General features: G+C 41.3%; 2 protein-coding genes across 3 annotated transcripts in view; both read right to left on the minus strand.

Moving 5' to 3' along the window:
* LOC109721130 (putative pentatricopeptide repeat-containing protein At5g52630) lies at window positions 1,553–4,932 on the minus strand. Its single transcript, XM_020248559.1, has one exon. The coding sequence runs from the start codon at window positions 4,930–4,932 to the stop codon at window positions 3,136–3,138; it is 1,797 nt and encodes a 598-aa protein (XP_020104148.1). The 3' UTR covers window positions 1,553–3,135.
* The window catches only part of LOC109721703, a 10,913-nt gene continuing 5,148 nt past the window's right edge, over window positions 9,072–14,836 (minus strand). For both annotated transcript variants that reach the window (XM_020249446.1, XM_020249445.1), the window contains 2 exons: window positions 11,316–11,501; window positions 9,072–9,467 (listed from right to left, as the gene is read on the minus strand). In XM_020249446.1, the coding sequence (XP_020105035.1) occupies window positions 9,195–9,467; window positions 11,316–11,501 (459 nt within the window). In that variant the 3' untranslated portion in view covers window positions 9,072–9,194. The remainder of the gene's footprint in view (window positions 9,468–11,315; window positions 11,502–14,836) is intronic.

The raw sequence follows: 14,836 nt of genomic DNA on the forward strand, positions 1-14,836 counted from the left end.
ATATAATCTCCATTTTAGATAAATGATTATAGAAAAAATCTATTGGTAATGTTAATTTGAGCACGCATGTTGATTATAGTTATGTTGACTGTAGTTTTATTTATATGTTGATTGTAATTTTGAGAATTGGTATTTTATTTGGATTGTAGTTCTAATGGTAATTGTAGTTAAATTTATATAGTGTAATATTAGCAAATATTCATAAACATTTTAGAGTTGAAAAAAAAATAAAAAAGAAAAATAAAGAATTTCAAGATTTAAACGAGCCGTCTCGGAATCAAACAATTCCGAGCCAAATTCGAACATGGCTTGAAATTAGCTCAAAAAACAAAAAATAAAAAAATTATTTCAAACCGCTCGAATTCGGCTCGATTTTAATTTTGAGCCAAACTCGAACGGGTCATATTCTGGCTCGAAATTAATTCAAACCAGCTCAAATTCGGCTCGAATCTAATACGAGCTGAATACGAGCAAGGCCGCGCTTGCTCGTGTTCGGCTCATTTGCACCCCTACTCATCGGGATCAAATAATGCAAGTCTTGAATAAGAGTTAATAAGAATATCCAACTTTTTCAAATATACAGGATGGATTCCTCCTGCCGACTGTTCTTAGTGCAAATGACAAAGGGCTTGATGGTTGGTACCCGAGTCTCAAGTTTGAGTCCTAGTTGATTTACATTTTCACCTAAGTTTATTTCTAAATTTAGCACAAACTTTAAGCAAGTTAGGTCCATGCCCATGAATGAATAGAGTGGATACAAAATATAAAATATAGAAGAAAAATTATTGATGCTTTCGTACAGCACTGATAATTACTGTAAGATCATAATCAAGAAAAAAGATAAATATAGTCTCATAACGGAGAGAGAAAGAACTGTTGACGAAAGCAGTAAATGATTCACCGCATTCGTTAAATTTTTTACGGTCCTATAAAATCGGCGAATGGTTACTGTTTTTAAAAACGTCAAAACAGTAAACCATTTTGTAGCGTCCAATGATACTATTTTGATTAGATAGCTAAGTAGTGAGCGAGCAAACGCGAAAGAAGGGGATCGGTGCCCCAAGGCCCGGTAACCTTGCAAGGTTGGGAGTAATATCAGTGAATGTTCTTGTCTTCGCTTGCTCTACTGATCTGTTGATTCCATCTCCGTCTTGTTATTAGGTGCCCAGCTTCGGTTCCCCTTCTTGTCAATTGGGAAGTGAGCAAGTAAGCCTGCAATTGGAAAGCTAGCCAGGAGGGAGAGGAAAGAAAGAAGGCCGAGCACGGGACAGCTAAGATCATTTATCCAAGTCGGTATTTCTTTTAGGCCACCAAAGGAATGAAACCTGCAACAGCAGATCGGCTATGCTCAATGGTTCCCTGCTAACTTGCTCGTATCTTGCGACGATAGTGAGCACTACCTTAGTCGCCTCGAACTCCTAACTCACTAATTTTCACAAGGGTGAATGAGTTGAATCACTTGCTTGTAAGGTCCTTATTAACAATCTAATTGTTCATTCCCACTCCAACCAATAAAGAATCTCCAAAAGCCTATCCTTTTTTTAGTCTGAACTCTCTCTTCTCTATTCTTTTCCATGTCTTGGTTCTCTTCGTGCACGTAAGATAGACTTGTGCTTTAGTTGGGACTTGGGACAGAGGGCAGGCCTACCATTTTGCTATCCCCTTCATGCCCGTTCCTTCGTCACAGGGCCACTGGATCATTCAGTCAGTCCCTTTGGCCCAACATGAAAATACTCTTTTGGCAAAACTGACACTTGGTGACTTGCTAAAGGGGACCACTTAAGAGTTGCAGGTCTATCTCTTAGAATAAGATATCTGTCTCCCAGATCAATCATAGGATTCTTTTCCGTTCCTCTTCGATTGATTTTTCCTCTCGTATCGAAGGAAAGACAAGGGATTCTTTGACATTCAAACAAGCCCACTAATAGCTTAGAGTTTGGCCCTTCCACTTTGGTGTAGTTGACCCTACCTATTGACTCAAGGCCAGACCTCTGACTCAAGGTTCAATTGAAGAGGGAACCTTAAGAAGTAGTGGGATGTAGGCCCAACTCCTTTCCTTCTTGCTAACAGGGTATTCTATGCCATCTTCATTCCCTTCCTTGCTCCTCGAGCTGGTAACCCTTTGCCCAAGATCCCTTCTCTTATTCTTTGAGGAAAGGCAGGTGTTTATTGCTGATCTTATCAAGTACGGAATTTGCTTACTTTAAAGAGGGAATTTATCTCAGTATTTAGATATTTAGATTCAAAATAAGAAAGGGATCAATTCTATTATAAACCTGCAAAACAAAGATTAGGATTGAATTGGGTTGCGCTATATATATCAAAGAGTATACAATAATGATGTATTTGGTGCGGACGGACTAGGATGCAGCAAATCAAACTACAGGGCGATCGCCAAATGGTTGGCTCTTTATTCAGGTACTCTTCTGTCTGAAGGTGGCTACTGCTTAGTTAGCTCCGTCTTGAGTTAGCTCTTGTCTAGCTCTTGCTTCTTATAGCTAATCCCTCTAGGCAAACCTCAGTTTTATGAGTTATGAAAATGATGAATGATTCATTGTATTTAAATACGGTGACTCATTTACCGTCGATATTATTTTCTTTTTAGGAAAACTCAATCTGACATAGATCTATTTTTATAATTATTTTTTTTAAAAGACTATTTTTATAATTATAAAAATTTGGTAGGATTATTTATTAAAAATATTCCTCCTATTGTGCGGTGTGCTTGCTGTTTCGGCAGCCAATTTGGCTCGCCTATTCAGCTAGCATAGCACTGCACGGTAACAAATGGATGTTGATCAGATCGCCATAATCCTTCCCACTGCGCTAGGATTTTGGAGATGATTTGAGAGTAACTAACTTTTAAGCTAAAACATTAGCAGAGAAAAATGTTAGGATTTCCTAGAGTCACCCCCGCCCAAAGTCTTCCGTCCCTAATCAGCAGCGGAGTGTATATATCCATATATCTTAGGCGACCCATATTTGGTGATGGATTTAGCCCGCCGTTGATAAATGGCGGAATCGTCCCGTGTCCTGTACCTGGGGCGGTTGATAATTGGCGGAATCGTCCCGTGTCCTGTGTACGTGGGGCGGTAGAGGAACCAAAAATTAATGTTGGCCACAAAATCACACAAGTCACCAGAAATCCCGACAGGAGCACTGGCCGCTCTCGAACCGGTGGAAACGGTGGTTGTCCCTGAGAACCACCGTGCGGCCGGTGCACTTGCTCAGATACTTGATGGCCGTGTGACAGTCGCTGCACACCCTGAGATTCTTCATCACCCGGATTGGCACCCCCTCCGGCACCACCAGCAGCCCCAGCCCGATGGCCAGCCGCTCGCTGTGGTACCTCACCGCCGCCCGCTTCTCCTCGCCGCCCACGTCCCTCCCCACTTCGCTCGTGTCCGCGACGTACCCCGCCAGCTCCATCCGCTCCCCGACCTCCTCCAATTTTCTATATATCTCCTCGCTCCTCGCGTGCCTCCGGTCCCCCGAAACGAACGTGTGCACCTTCCCCCCGGCCTCCAGCCAGCTCAGCCCGGTCTCCTTGCGCACGCCGCGGTCCCGCATCTCCTTCCTGGCGCGCGCCGCGTCCGCATACCGCCCGGCCGCGGCGTACGCGCCGGAGAGCAGCATGCTCGCTCCGGAGCTGAGCGAGCCGGCCGCGAAGAGCCGGTCGGCCGCGAGCGCCGCGGTGCCGGTGTCCTTGTGTATTCGGCACGCCGTGAGCAGCGCGCTCCACACCGACTCCGTCGGCTCCACCGGCATCGACTCGACGAATGCGAGCGCTTCCGGAATGCGCCCGGAGCGGCCGAGGAGGTCGACCATCGCGGCGTAGTGCTCGGGCCCGGGCTCGACGCCGTGCTCGGGCATGAGGGCGAAGTATCGCCGGCCCTCGCCGACGAGCCCCGCGTGGCTGCACGCGGTGAGCAGGCAGAGGAAGGTGATGTAGTTGGGGCGGAACCCGGCGGCGCGCATGGCCTCGAACCGGCGGAACGCGTCGGCGGCGCGGCCGTGCTGGGCGGCGGCGGCGAGCGCGGCGTTCCAGGCGCCGAGGTTCCGGCGGGGCATCTCGTCGAACACCTGGTCGGCGTGGGCGGCGAGGCCGCACTTGGAGTAGAGCGACACGAGGGCGCTGCCGACGAAGGGGGAGGCGTCGAGCCCCGACTTGGCGGCGCGCGCGTGGACCTGGGCGCCGAGCGCGAGGAGGGTGGCGGCGGCGCAGACGCGGGCGACGGAGGAGAGGGTGAAGTCGTTGACGTCGACGCCCGACTCGAGCGCGGACCTGAAGATGGCGAGCGCGGAGGGGTGGAGGGCGGGGTCGGCGGCGTGGGCGGAGATGAGGGCGGACCAGGAGACGACGTTGCGGGAGGGCATGAGATGGAAGAGGCGGAGGGCGTCGGGGAGGAGGGCGCACTTGGCGTACATGTCGAGGAGGGAGGAGGAGACGAAGACGTCGGGGGAGAAGGGGGACTTGAGGGCGAGGGCGTGGAGGGAGCGGGCGAGCGAGGGGAGGGAGAGGGCGGCGGCGGACTTGGCGGCGGAGGGGAGGGAGCGGTCGGAGGGGGGGACGCCGGCGCGGAGCATGGAGCGGAAGACGGAGAGGGCGAGGAGGGGGAGGGCGTTCTGGGCGAGGGAGGAGAGGAGGGCGCACCAGGAGGCGGCGGGAGCCGGGGCGGCGGCGGGGAGGTCGCGGAAGGCGCGGAGGGAGTGGAGGGGGAGGGAGCAGCGGGCGTAGAAGGTGATGAGGTGGTTGGAGAGGAGGGAGAGCGGGGAGGAAGGGGACGACGAGGGCACGCGGCCCGACTTGAGGAGGTGGGCGTGGAGCTGCTGGCCCTGCGGGAGGGCGCGCGCCGCCGACAGCGAGAGGAGGACGCCGCCCAGGGCGCGCGGGCACGTCGGCAGGGCCTGGCTCGGAACATGGAGGGGCATTTATGAAGACTTGAGCCTTCTTTGACTTTGAGGAGTGTGGATTTTGTAGGTGGCGGAGGAAAGGAGGGAAGGAAATCATAGGAGGACTGAAACGAGGAATTTATACTGTAACTACTCATTTATAAGTCAAACATAATTAAAAAAATTATAAAAAATTTTTTTAAATAATTTCAACTTGGCCTTTTTGCATAAAAAATTTATTTATTTTGGGCTTTTGCAAAACCGGGTCACCTTTTTCGTTTTTGCAGATTCGGTCCGCTTTTTCAGAGGCGGACCGTCGCCTTCTTCTTCACCGTCGTCTCCCTCCTCACCATCCTTCTTCACCGTCGCCCCCCTCCTCACCCTCCTCTCCGCCGCCGCGGACCCCAGCCCGATCCCGTCGCCGCGGCGGCAGCGGCCGCGGCGAACGGGGTCGGGCTGGATGCGGAGAAGAAGACAACGGCGAANTTTTTTTTTTTTGTCACCCTCTCTGTCAATAGCCACGGTGTCGGTGACGACGCCGCTAAAGACCCCCCACTCCGAGGCTGTAGCGCCGCAGCGATCTCCACGGTGTCGGCGTCGGTGTCGGCGAAAATGCATCGTCGTCGGAGGCAGCAGAGAAGGAGGGAGAAGGAGAGACGGGAAGGGCAGGGAAGAGCGAGAGAGGCGCTGTCGTCGGAAACTGTGGAGGAGAGTCAGAGAAGAAAAGAAAAAAGTCACAGCCCGGCCTTAGGGGGATCGGAGGCGAGGAAGGTGGGGGCGCCGGCGGCGACGCCGCTCTGTCTTCGCCGCTCTCTGGGAAGAGAAAGAAAAAAAAGAATGAGAGAAAAAAAAGAAAAGAAAAAGGTATAAGGGCACCTCCGCTCCGTCTTCGCCGCTCTCTGGGAAGAAAAAGAAAAAAGAACGAGAGAAAAAAAAGGTGAGAGAAAGAGGAAAGAGAAAAAGGTATAATGGTATTTTGGTCAGTTTGCTGAAAAAGCGGTCCGAATCTGCAAAAGCCAAAAAGATGGCCCGATTTTGCAAAAGCCCAAAATAAGTGAATTTTTTATGCAAATTATAACTGATAATCTTCTATTATAAAAAACAACCTATAAATATGAAAAACTTTGTACATTCAAAACTGCGGAAGCCTAGCTCTCTCTCTCTCTCTCTCTCTCTCTCTCTCTCTATATATATATATATATATATAGTTTAATGATCAAAATAAAATTCGACTCTATATCCCGAACAAGTAGTGTAATTTATCTGTATAAAATGTATAAGTTGATGGACATCCTGCTAGGGACGGAGTTAGAATTCGATCCTGCGGGGGGTTAAAATATATTCAAATAAAAAGTTTAGCAAATTAACAAAATTTAATAAAAAATCTGTTAATTAATAATTAATATAAAAATATAAACTTTGTTTTTTTATTTTTAGACGTTTAACTTCTAATTATTTTATTTATATTATTACATTCACCTAACTTAGAAATTTTACTAAATCTAAAGTAATTTCTTTATTTTTTAGTAAATAAAATTAACATATCTATTAAACTTAGTGTCATCTTTTATTTAGTCAAACAAAATTGCTCACCTAATATAATTAGAAGTTAAAAAAATATTAAACAAAAATATTTGAGAAACATATTTAAAAATGCTCTATAACTAAGAGACTCATGTATATATTTTCACATATACAAAGAATATACAAATTAGGAGAGAGAATTATGCTGGTACCACGGACTGTTGAGCAAATTCTGAAAAATTAGGAAAGCCACAGCTATTGAAAAAAAAAAAAAGCTGAATTAATATTAAAGACTATTAAGTAAATATTGAAAAGTTGAGGGGGCCATGGCCACCTTAGCCCTTGGGCTTGCACATAGCTCCATCTCTGATCCTGCTAACTGGGTTAGAGGGTTGAATGCAGTGCTATTCTCTGAACTTTATCTTTAGTTTCAATTTTATTTTAACTTTCTAAATTTAATATTTTAATTCTAAACTTTTTATATTACCTTATTAGCTAATTTATATTTTAGGTTCTACTATGTGGTCACACTTTTAAATTATTAGAATTTAGTTTCAATGGTCCAATTTAGTTGACCATATATAATGCTATATGATTGATGATTGATGTTGTAGTAATTTGGCACTGTAGTTATTGTCACCTTAACTATCAAATGCTATCACATCAGTGACAGCAACAAATCACCATTTAATCAAATTGATTGGGATTTGGGTTATGATTGCATTAATTTGAAATGTTTGAGCCATAAATTGTAATAAATTAAAATTTAGAACTTAATATTCGGCTAAATTGAAAATGAGATGGGATATCGAGTGGAAAAATATAGTATATAAATATATATATATATATATATATATGCAGTGAGTGCAGGTAATAGTTTGTCCTTTAATAGTAGAGTTCATGAATATCCTCTGGAAAAATCTCTAATTTCATCAATTTCTCTTCAAAATTCAAATTTCAAATATCACCAATGCCTTTTAAATCCCAAAAATATTCTGTAATGCCCTTACTAATAAAAATCCATGCAAACTTGATGAATAAGATCTAAATTCCTATTCTACTCCGCAATGAATTAAATATTTAGCAAACTTATTGCGGGGTAAGCAATTTTACGCTAGGTTTTTAACCCTTATTTAATCTGGACAAGCTTAACACAAGTTAACGATAAGGATATTCGTGATGTATAGATTGATACATTTAGAGGAATGTGAATATCTACAAAATTTTGAAATTTCAGACTGGTGCGATTAAATCTGCATATTTGGAGTTTTAACCATGAACTTGAAAGTTTGCGAACCAAAATGGAACTTACTACCTAAAAGTAGACTAGGGATGCAATTCATCCAGGTTTCTGCGCGAGAAGAAATGGAGCAAACTATTGTGAGGCGGGACTGGTCTAAAGGCCAGATAGCCAAGAAAATGGCTACACCAATGCCAAAGATGAGGTCTTCTGAAGGGAGGAGAGCAAGCTAAGGTAAAAAATTGAGCTGCAGAAGTCCAACATATATGCTCGCATTTTTAACTTCGCATGCAGTTGGCAGATGACAGGCTGTACCATGTTCAAACAAAGGTAAGAACTGCCTGGCAGCAAATGACACAACTTGAGGTCTAATTCCGAGAAGACAAACATTATTCCGGCCAAGATCATGGCCAGAAGTTGGTCCAGTACGGCATGAATATAAGAGATGGACCAAGAGATTACCGAGCACACCTCAAACCCACACACACGGCACATGAACACAGTAGAAAATTGGATCTTATGTAGATGAAAATAGATGAGAATGATCATAGAAAACAAGCATGGAGAAAATAAAATAATAAAGAACAAAGGAAAATACAAGAACAGAAGATTTATGTGGCTCGACCAATGATGCATCAACCTATGTCCAAGTCCACGGGCCTCCTCAATAGTCCATGACACAACAATACAAAGAGTAGATGGGGTTATAAGAATTTCTCTCTTAGAAGCTCTTCCACGTTTTCCTCTCAATTTAGGATATAACAATGAAGCAGAAACATTTTCCGCCGTCTATCCGAGTCCCCGATTCACTCCCAGCCATTGATCTCCTCTTAAAAACCTTCTTCAAGGTGTTCCTGGACAATTGCTAATCTTAAAGCATAAGATTAGACCAAGTTGGAGTCGAATCCAACATATATAGTCTGCCACGGTCTCAAGTACCGGTGCTGACAACGCCCTCAGCATATGCAGCAACAGTACTTCAGATTGAGTACCGATATTCAATAATCCAATTTTCTACAGCTTCAGGTTTGAGGAACTTCAGGTCGCATACTGAAACTAGGTTGAGTACCGGTACCTTTCTTTTGAGAGAACATTTGAGTACCGATACCTCATGTTGAGTACCGGATACCTAATGTTGAGTACCGGCATGTGACATCCACTAGCTTCAAAATATTCGATTTTTCACCATAATATCGATTCGGAATGTGGCTTCACATAATCTAATATGAATTCAGATTCAGACTTTGTCATCCCACCTTTTTTTGGTACGGGGTTCGATATGGCATGAATTCCGACCCAAAGGTTTTGGCAATTTTATGCAATGAGAGCAATTGAAGCATGTGCCCAGCAATTTGGGCTAAAGGATCTCAATAACATAAACATTAGATAAGAAGAAATTTATTTTCAAGCCAAAAAGTCATCAATCGCAATACATTCATGCACACACCTTGTAATATGATCTAGCCCATTCGCCATACAAGAGAAATTAAATGCACACAATTATTTACACATTTGCATGGTTGTATATAAGTGAGCATCAGTAGTTGCAAGTGCTATTGTAGATTTGGGTATGATATACGCTACGCAGGAAGAGGAAACACTCTGCATGGTGATGATACCTCAACCTGATCAAGTTCCAAACGGCTCGGTAACTCGACCTCGATTGAACTCGAACTAACAGAAGCAAACCCCGTCCCGAATCGAGCATGTCCTGCATACTCCAGCCAGCGCCATACATCGGTTTGTTTTTCACAGCCACAGAGAGATTTAAGGTCAAGGAAGTTACAGCCGCAACGTACGATTCCTCACCCTAGGGTTTTAAATGAGAAAGGAAGCCAATCAGAAGATGAAACTTACCTGGAAGGCATAATTTTCAACATTGAAACAATATTGTGACATTGGTAGAATTAATGTATAGTATTGTTATGCCTATAACACTATGTTCTTATTGTCTTTCGTTAAAAAAAAAAAAGAATGCTCAATATAGCAACTAAAATATCAGCTTTGAATAAATGGATCTTGTGATTAGCAAATTAAAGAAAACACAAAGAGTTATCTCTCAAGGGTAGAAGAGGAGCAAAGGGGTCTATGTACCAAAAAAAAGAGAAAAAAAATGAGGCATATGATTCAAAAACAGTTTAAATATATAGACAGCCATTTGTCCTGCTCACTATAAATACCACAAGGTATATAGTAGTAAAAGAGCCAAAAAAAAACTACTTTATAATAGCTAAATAACTAGCTAGATAAACTTAATAAGTTTGTAAAGGAAATTAATATTAACTTTGCTATTCACAGGGCAAAATAGCTTAAACTTTAGCTAGATACAGGAAATCTACCCGAATAATGAAACCAGCTATGTTAATATCAACTTCCTTTTGTTAGGGATAGGGATATACATTTATAAATACAAGCCCTGATGTTTAAATTAGGATCATTTGTAGCTTCTATTTCAGCAACTGATCTAGTTAACTAATAGAAAAAAAAAAGAGAAAAAAAAGAAGACTACTTGACTCCACAAGAGTTTAAAGCAACTGACCTTTTCTGAACATAAATGTTCATGATTAATTGACACCAATTTAATTAAGACAAGCTAAAGGAGCGTTTGGTTCGGCGTAAAACAAACCGAAAAATTATTTGCAGTATGAAAAATACTTTTTTGCTTGTTTGGTTTGACATACAAATATTTTTCCGTAAAAGTATTTTTATGGATTTGAAAAAAGTGGAAGTTCTCGTTTTTCACTAATTTTTGGACAGAAAACGAAAACTCAAGCTATATACTTAAAATTCTTTTCATTCATTTTTTCTGCCGAACAAACAAATGTGAATTTTTTTCTTTCAATCAAACAAATGTTGATGAAAAAATTACTTTTTTTTCTCTACAAACCAAACACTATAAAACGTAAAACTTTTTTTTTCCACAGAATTTTTTTTTTTTAAGGAAAATTATCTTTCACAGTTTTACGTTGAACCAAATAGACCCTAAGAAAAATCATCAAATAACAGTTCTTTGCAGAATTTATAAATTGCATGTTTGGTTCTCAAACTATGAGATGTGTGAGACTTTAGTATTCAAGCTATAATTTGTTGTAACTTTTAGCTCGAACTTTTAGAATTGTTATGATGAACTGATCAAGTCTCACGACCTAGTTTAGTTGACTAAATATTAATACATAACTAACGTAAAAGTGATGTAGTAGCTAAATTATTGGTATATCACCAATCACAATACTGCTACATTACTTTCACATTAGCAATATATCGATATTTAGTAAAGTAAATTAGATTATAGGACTTGATTGCAACAATTCTAAAAGTTCAAACAAAAAATTTTAGTAAATTAAAATTTGAGAATCAAAGTGTCTTGTATGATAGTTTGAGGACATAGAAAAGGTGCAATTTACCTGTTTCATGTTGAATCTAGTGTCAAATATAGCATAATAATATTGTTTTATAATTTTTTTTTAGAGAAAAATAACATGCTGCCCGCTTTATTTTTTTAGAAATAAATTTAGCTAAAAATGTAAAGCAATTAGGCTTCGAATCTGCGACCTTGGGTACTAACCATCAAATCCTTTACCACTTGAGTTAGGAACGGTGGATAATATTGCTGTATAATTACCAGCAAAGAACAATGAAATCACTTCATTGTTTTTACCTGTGAAGTTGCAAATCTGAGGCGCCCAAAAGCCATTTCCAACGTTGGGGGATGAACATGCAATCCGAAGACCTTCGAGTAATTTTCGATCTCCATGTTGATGGAACAATTGCAAGTGAGAATTTTAGTTATAACGCCTGTGTTGTCCACCCCTTCTCCAAGATTAAACTGCTCCATTTTGCCTACCTGCATGATGAATACATATACTTTAGGTTCAGCTGCGACTGCCAATTTATCACGCATCATGTGCAATGCCCCCAATAGTCCATATCGGATGGGATACTGATTCCGATCAGTTTATATATATGAGGCATTTTGGGTCGGTGGTTTGGGCTCAACGAGTTATTGTTACTAGCGGGTCGGGTCGTTACAATTGGTATTAGAGCCGAATACTAGCCGAAAGTATGAGAGCTAAGTGCTATGCGGGGCAAAGAAGCCACCTCTAGAGTCTCACATCGCCTGGTAATTCTGGTCTTGGTCTATCTGGCTGTTTGGGTTTGGACCTAACGAGAACGTTAAGGTCTAAACAGGGGGAGTTTGTAACTCCCCCAATAGTCCCACATCGGATGGGATACTGATTCCGATCAGTTTATATAAGGCCTCGCATGCTAGTAATAATAACTGGGCTTAAGCATTTTGGGCAGATGGTTTGGACCCAACGAGTTATTGTTGCTAGCGGGTTGGGTTGTTGCATCAGGACACATAGGGATTTAAAACGGGCTGAGCGGCTTGGTTGCCTGGCCCAACACTTCTAAAGGCTGCACCAAGGTATATCACAGGTTTCATAGCACCCATGCCTTAGGGCGGCAATGCAGCTCGCTATTTGCGGTAAGCTCACGTTCAACTCGAAAAGAGCTCGAAATCGATTGCTCATTTACTAAACGAACAGAATATTAGCTGAATTTTTCAGTCGAAATCTTTATAAGCTGAACACAAACTGGGGCACTCTTAATAGCAACAAGCATTGTGCAATTAGTTTTCCAACATTAGATATATTTTTTGATCAATTCAACACCCCTTGGATCATACAATTCTATAAGCCACCTATTAAGTCTCAGGGGGACCATCCTAAATTTTAGGGGATCACTATCATCTGTACTCTACAATTTTTGATCTAAAGATTATAAACATAGTAATAAGAAGTTATATATGTGCTTTTGAAAGCACCAAGTACTTGGTGCTTATAAGTTTTCACTGTTAGATCTATCCTTTTAACCAATTCCACCTTTTAGATTATGCTATACCACCAACCACCAACCACCAACTCAATCTTAGAAAATCACTATCATCCTAACCCTATAAATCTTCATCCAAAGGTCAAAAACCCAAAAGTACCAATGATTTGATACTTTTAAAAATATAGAAGCTCAATTCATAAATAATGAATAAATAAATAAATAAATAAATACATATAGAGCTAGGCTTGTGTGCTTTTAGAAGTATGGTGGCCTCTTTGCTATTAAGTCATTTATGATGTTGAGACTTCCGAATTAACGATCAGTTAAGTTAGACTTGACTTAGAGTATTGAAAATATTTAGAAAATAAATTTTATAATTTTTCGATATCATTTATGCACTAATCGAGCGGGCTCAAAATCAACGATTGAAAATAAAAATCTCAAAAAAAATAATAATATGATACTAAAATTTTAGATCAAATATTTTGATCTTGTTTTATATAGTATAAAAAATTTTAAATCAAAATTTCATGTGATTTGAATATTTTTACATCGTTAAACTTATAAACAGCTTGTCATGATTATTAAAACTGTTGATTTTAAGTCATCTTTGATCACCAAGTAGATGATATAGAAAAATAGTTAAATTAATTTAGTTTTTAGGTTCTTTAGATATCCTATATTAAATTTAGCGGAGCCGATCGTTGATTCGAAAGTTTCAATAATAAAAATATTTGATAGTACGGAGCTTATGCAGCTTCTAAAAGCACACTGCGTACCCTCTCTCTGTCTCCCTCTCTCTCTCTCTCTCTCTCTCTCTCTCTCTCTCTTCTCTCTCTATTATATATATTATATATATTATATATATATATATATATATAGGTTTTGAGTTTTTAAGCCTTTGGATGAAAAAAAATATAGGGTTGGATGATGGTGGTAGGTGGTTGGTGGTAAGTAAAATATATTTGATCAAAAGCTTATTAGTAATCAAGAGTAGATCCAATGGCTAAAAATATAGAAGCACAAGAAGATGGTGCCGTAAAAGTATTCTAGCACAATTATATATTATATATTTATTATATATATATATATATCTGTTCTTTCTACTACATTAAAAGGAGGGTTTCGGGGGGCCTTGGGGTGACACGTGTCCCCCCAACCCTCCCCTACTCTTCCCTATATATATATATATATAGAGTGCGTCTGGTATGCTTATGGAAGCACGGAGCGCTCCGTGCTTCCACTTTGTTTTCGATGTTCGGACTTTCGAATCGACGATCGCTCCGTTAGACTTGATCTAGAGTATTTGAGTATCTAGAAAATAAATTTTGCGAATTTTTCGATATCATTTGCTTAAATACACGGCTGAAATAAAAACTCTTACAAAATATGATGATATGACATTAAAATTTTAGATCAAAGTTATTGATCTTGTTTTATATGGTATAAAGAATTTTCTACCAGAATTTCATGCGATTTGGATATTTCTACACCGTTAAACTTGCAACCGGCCCACCACGGCCATTAAAATTATTGATTTTGAGCCCATTCGATCACTAGGCAAATGATATCGAAAAATCACAAAATTTATTTTCTAGGTACTTCAAATACTCTAGATCAACTCTAACGGAGCCGATCGTCGATTCGAAAGTCCGAACATCGAAAACAAAGTGGAAGCACGGAGGGCTTCGTGCTTCCATAAGCATACTAGCTCAGTGACACCCCAATAATCCCACATCGGATGGGAATGGGGTTGTCATTGTCTTTATAAGAGACTCAGACACTGGTAATAATAACTGGGCTTAAGCAATTTGGGCTGTTGGTTGGGCCCAACGAGTTATTATTGCTAGTGGGCTGGGTCGTTACATTTGGTATCAGAGCCGGTTCACCAGCTGGATATGTGTGGCGAGTCTCGACTGAGCCAAGGTCTGGATGACGGGCTAGCGAGATAAGTCTCACATTGCCTGGTGATTTTGGGCTGTATGTGTGATTGGACTGACGTGGACGTCAGGGCCTTAACGGGAGGAGTCTGTGACACCCTAATAATCCCACATCGGATGGGAATGGGGTTGTCATTCTCTTTATAAGAGACTCAGACACTGGCAATAATAACTGTTGGTTTGGCCCAACGAGTTATTATTGCTAGTGAGCTGGGTCGTTACATTTGGTAGAGTAGGCCGGTATGCTTATGGAAGCATGGAGCCCTCCGTGCTTCCACTTTGTTTTCGATGTTCGGACTTTCGAATCGACGATCGGCTCCGTTAGAGTTGATCTAGAGTATTTGAAGTACCTAGAAAATAAATTTTGTGATTTTTCGATATCATTTGCCTAGTGATCGAAGGG

This window comes from Ananas comosus, linkage group 15 (genome assembly GCF_001540865.1).
Source record: "Ananas comosus cultivar F153 linkage group 15, ASM154086v1, whole genome shotgun sequence".
In the NCBI taxonomy this organism is placed as follows: Eukaryota; Viridiplantae; Streptophyta; class Magnoliopsida; order Poales; family Bromeliaceae; genus Ananas; species Ananas comosus.